General features: G+C 43.0%; 1 protein-coding gene across 1 annotated transcript; it reads left to right on the plus strand.

Moving 5' to 3' along the window:
* The first annotated feature begins 252 nt into the window (after window positions 1-252).
* LOC125523416 lies at window positions 253-4009 on the plus strand. Its single transcript, XM_048688450.1, has 3 exons — window positions 253-645; window positions 1224-1952; window positions 3097-4009. The coding sequence occupies exons 1-3, from the start codon at window positions 331-333 to the stop codon at window positions 3820-3822; spliced, it is 1770 nt and encodes a 589-aa protein (XP_048544407.1). The 5' UTR covers window positions 253-330; the 3' UTR covers window positions 3823-4009.
* The last annotated feature ends 321 nt before the right edge of the window (window positions 4010-4330 follow it).

Raw genomic sequence — 4330 nt, forward strand, 5'->3', positions numbered from 1 at the left:
CCAGGATTTTTTTTGAGATAAATAGGTACTCCTAGATTTTTGAGAATTATGTACTCCTAGATTTTTTTTGAGGCAACTTATGTACTCCTAGATGACTTTCATATTAATTTCTTGACCCGAAGCATTCTATTGACCTGAAGCATGGCCGGCCGGGAATGAGCAACATGGTACCGAGCCTATCAAACACTCACCTGGCCCATTCGGCCCAGGGTCCAGGACGACCGCCCCCATTCCTCTCTCCATTCAAAATCCCCTCCCGTTCATTCCAAACTCCAGCCTCTCCAGTAATCGATCCCCTTTCTCTCCCTCTCCTTTCTCCAGCCAACAAACATGGTAAAGAAGCAGGAACCCTCCACCCCGGCGGCCGGCGGGACGCAGTGGAAGGGGCGGCTGCGCTCGCACCACGCGACTCCGCTCAACTCTCCGTCTCCGTGGATCCAGTCCCCATCCAGGAACCGGGACGAGGACGCGGAGGCCTCCAAGTTCAAGAAGCAGGCCGCCCCCACAACCCCGGGGAGAAGCCGATGCACCCGCGACGAGAGCGGCGGAGCTGCGGGACGACCTCCGAAGGCTCTCCCACGCCGGTCGGCGCGGCTTACCGGCCGGGATCCGGACCACCCTATTGTGCTCGACGAGGCGGAAGAGGTATAGGGGGGCAAATCTCTTCCTGGTTGCAGATACCGGCTCCAATCTGGGGGCACGGGATGTTACGTTTATGTGCTTAGTTTCCTCCTCTTCTGCGCATTTTAGTTGCCTGAGAAGGAGATTTGGCCACGTTGTTTAGATCTTTCTCCACTAGTTAGACAAAACCCAATTTTCTTCCCAAAATTTGTCACCATTTCTTGATTTCTGGGGATTCCGTGACAACAACCAACTATCAATGGTTTAACATATTCCAGTATGTCATGCTACCAAGTACAATCTTGCTCTATTCCTTATATATTCTACTTATCCAACAACAGATTAGTTTCTTCCACCCCCCAAAACAAAGATTAGTTTATATGCCACTAATAGTTTGTTCACCCGCCTCTTGATTTTATCCATTTCATGCCTGTCCGATCATCATATTAATAATCTAACATGCTTGCTAACTGGACTGCTTCATCCATTTCACGGTTGGCACTTGATTACAAATATCATAGTTCATCATTGGATGATTCTGTTCGGATCTTTCAATGGCATAGCTTGCGGCAACAGTGTTTAAGTTTTACCTTCTGTTGCAGGAATGCGAAGTCAGGGGTAACCAATGGGCGATTACGCCTGTTCAGAGATCTACACGGTTCCAACGAGGTGATAAGAGTGTGAGCAAGCCCTTAGTGGAGAAGCAAAGTCACCACAAACTGTTGCCGTTCACACCAAATCCCCGCGACATTCCCCATAACAGCAAGACTCAAAATGCTGTTAAGAAAGACAAAAAACTAGAGAATCCACCAAGGAGTAGCCAGAGAATTGCTGCAGTAAAAGCTTCTGCAAGGATGGAAAAACACAATAAGCTCCAGACAGTGTATGAAGATTCCCAAGATGCTCCTGCCAGGAGAAAGACTGCAGATGCATCTTACAAAAAGAGTGAGATGCAAGAGCCAAAGCCCAGTCGTGGTGAGGAGCTGACAGGAAAGAGGAAGAGAGGCACCGGAAGAAAGCAGGCATCAAGGAAACAAACTCACAAGGAGCACAAATCTGATTGTCAAGAAATTGTACCCATCACTGAACCCAGAAACATCATCCACAAGAAGAGTGAAAATAATCCTTCTTCCATAGTGCAGCCTAAAATTGGTGATGATATACTGATGAACACCAAGGAATGCAGTGAAGAGCTAAGCGGGATTAAAGAAGGGGTACAGCAACAGTGTTGCGCGTCAGATGAATGGACAGAAGAGCAGGACACTATATTGCGCCAGGCTTACTTCACTGCTCGACCATCCCCACATTTCTGGAAGAAAGTTTCTAAAATGGTATTTCCAATCCTTCGATTTTGTTCCTTTAGTGGTTTGATGATCATATCTTGGTAGTTGCAGACCTGTTTGATATCTAGTTGCACAAGCTGCCTTGAGAAAGCATAATAATAAATAATTAGAATGCTGCAGTTAAAATGTTGCTCTCAGAATGGGGTTTCCAGTTTTAAAAATGTGCATGAATGTGCATGAGTTATTCATGGATCTTGGTGCTAGACTTTGTGATATTCCACTGCATTGTTTTGTTGAGTTCCTTTTGTTAAGCAGTCAATATAAATCATGTATACAACATTGAATGTCCAACAACAACAACAATAACAACAAAGCCTTTCAGTCCCAAACAAGTTGGAGTAGGCTAGAGTTGAACATACTGAAAACACTTCCAGAGTCTAACTACAACATACCAGTAGTGTCTGAATGATGAATAAGTCAAATAGTAGCAGTAGGATAGTTGTATAGTTTGTTGGACTTCTGTGTTCTTCCATTTTTGGCTTTCTTTTCTGCCTTTGTTTGAAGGCTGTAAGTTCGGTGTCATTTGGATGTTTTCTTCTAATACGAGATGATGCATATTTAGGCGCGTATCTGAGAAATGAAAAATTGTAGAGAGCGTTCTCTGGGAATGTGGACAACTGGTAATATTTACAAGGGTTGGTTAATAATCATACTGAAACATAACATTTCACGCTGTATTTGTTTTTTTGCATTGAAGGGGAAGAATTAACAGTCAATAGAATGTTGTCTGTTTATTATTTAATGTGCACATGTGAGTGATCCTCTCATCACATGTTGACACCAACATGGATGTGAAAAACTGGTCATCAGAAGATTGTTAATGTTGCTAGATACAAGATACATGCAAAAACAAAAATACTTTGAGCACAGGTTCAAAAAATATAGTACTGTGAGCTTAGATAACTAACATTTTGGTGCTGCTCTTTTAGTAGTCTCACATGGAATTGATTTCAGCCATTTCTAGTGATGCTTACCACATGTCATATCCGACAACATGTCACGTTGCTTTGACAATCTATTTTGTACTTCAACATGTCAAGTAGTATGTCCTATAGATTACTCAGTATTTTCCTAGGTGACTTGTTACTTTATTATTTTTGTTAGTTCAGCAATTTGACACACATCCTTTCAGGTCCCAGGGAAATCTGCTGAAGACTGCTTCAATCGAGTTCATGCTGACCTCTCAACGCCCACTCCAATCGCCCCTCGTCCTCGAAGTAAAACACAGTTTTCTCCTCTAGCACATTTCACATTGTCTGATCCAAAGTTTCCAAACCTTTTGGAACCTCTAGCCGGAAGACCAAGGACTGCCAAACAAAAGAGCCTATTAGCACAGAAGACAGTGAGACATTTGCTGAAGAAGCATTCCCTCATTGACCAAGCTCAAGAGGCTGATCACTTCTCGCTATTTGAAACTTCACCGTCTGCTTTACAATTGAACATTCCTCTTGACGATTCTCCTGGGACCCCTGACAATTATCTAAAGTCCTTTTCCCTGCACAAGTACAGCGCGAGTTCTTCAGCACGTAAGAGACCGTTGTCAAGGTTGAAAACTAAGCAAGCTGAACCGAGTCCAGCAGTTCTGAAGCCTCTAAAGAATACTGTTTTGCATGAGAAGTACATTAATCAGTTGACCCGAAGAGATGGCGCAAAAAAGCCTCGTAAGAAGGCTGCTGGCACCAATGCAACTGATCCTGAGAGGCCTCTTTCGGAGCAACGAGCTGGTAGTGTGAAGGCTGCAAAGAATGCTCTCATTTCAGAAGCAACAGACTTCATAGGCCAGTTTAAGAAGTTGCAAGCCAATTCCCTTGCACACGTTCTGGAAAACAGTGAAGACGACGAGGATAATTCGGTGTAGTGTCATACTAGTGGTTCCAAGCTGCTTTTGGCATATAATACTTGCCCCTCAATGTTAAAGCAGCTAGATAGCATGTTATCAACTAACTTTAGCTAGTACAATAAGACTGTAAGAGACTGACGATACGTCACGGATTTTATCGCTCAGTGTATTCTGTCAAGGAAGCTATCAACGCATTTCTAGCATATGAAGGTCATGGTTATCACTTAGGATCACATACTACAACTTTTGTGTGAATAAAAGAACATACAACTCTGTTCACTTCATTTTTTGTACATTTCAGGCCCATTTACATTCAGTTAAACTGTTTGTGATGCATGCTTTATAATAAGACCAGAAATGGCATGCAAGGTAATTCTCAGAGCTAATAAAAGAATGTTATTCCCTATGTCAACAAAATATGGCTGATGATCGTACAGACAATGCGATATATACTGTTAATCATTCTTTTAATAAAGCCTATGCAGGTCAGGTGTTCCTCACTTCCTCTAATAGATTTATATTGCCT

The sequence above is a fragment of the Triticum urartu genome, chromosome 7 (genome assembly GCF_003073215.2).
Source record: "Triticum urartu cultivar G1812 chromosome 7, Tu2.1, whole genome shotgun sequence".
NCBI lineage: Eukaryota > Viridiplantae > Streptophyta > Magnoliopsida > Poales > Poaceae > Triticum > Triticum urartu.

Excerpts from the sequence above, each read along its gene's own strand:
- LOC125523416 (XM_048688450.1), top strand. The coding sequence starts at position 331 with ATGGTAAAGAAGCAGGAACCCTCCACCCCGGCGGCCGGCGGGACGCAG. Across the intron at positions 646-1,223 it reads TGCTCGACGAGGCGGAAGAG|GAATGCGAAGTCAGGGGTAA; the intron begins GTATAGGGGGGC and ends CTTCTGTTGCAG. Across the intron at positions 1,953-3,096 it reads GGAAGAAAGTTTCTAAAATG|GTCCCAGGGAAATCTGCTGA; the intron begins GTATTTCCAATC and ends ACATCCTTTCAG.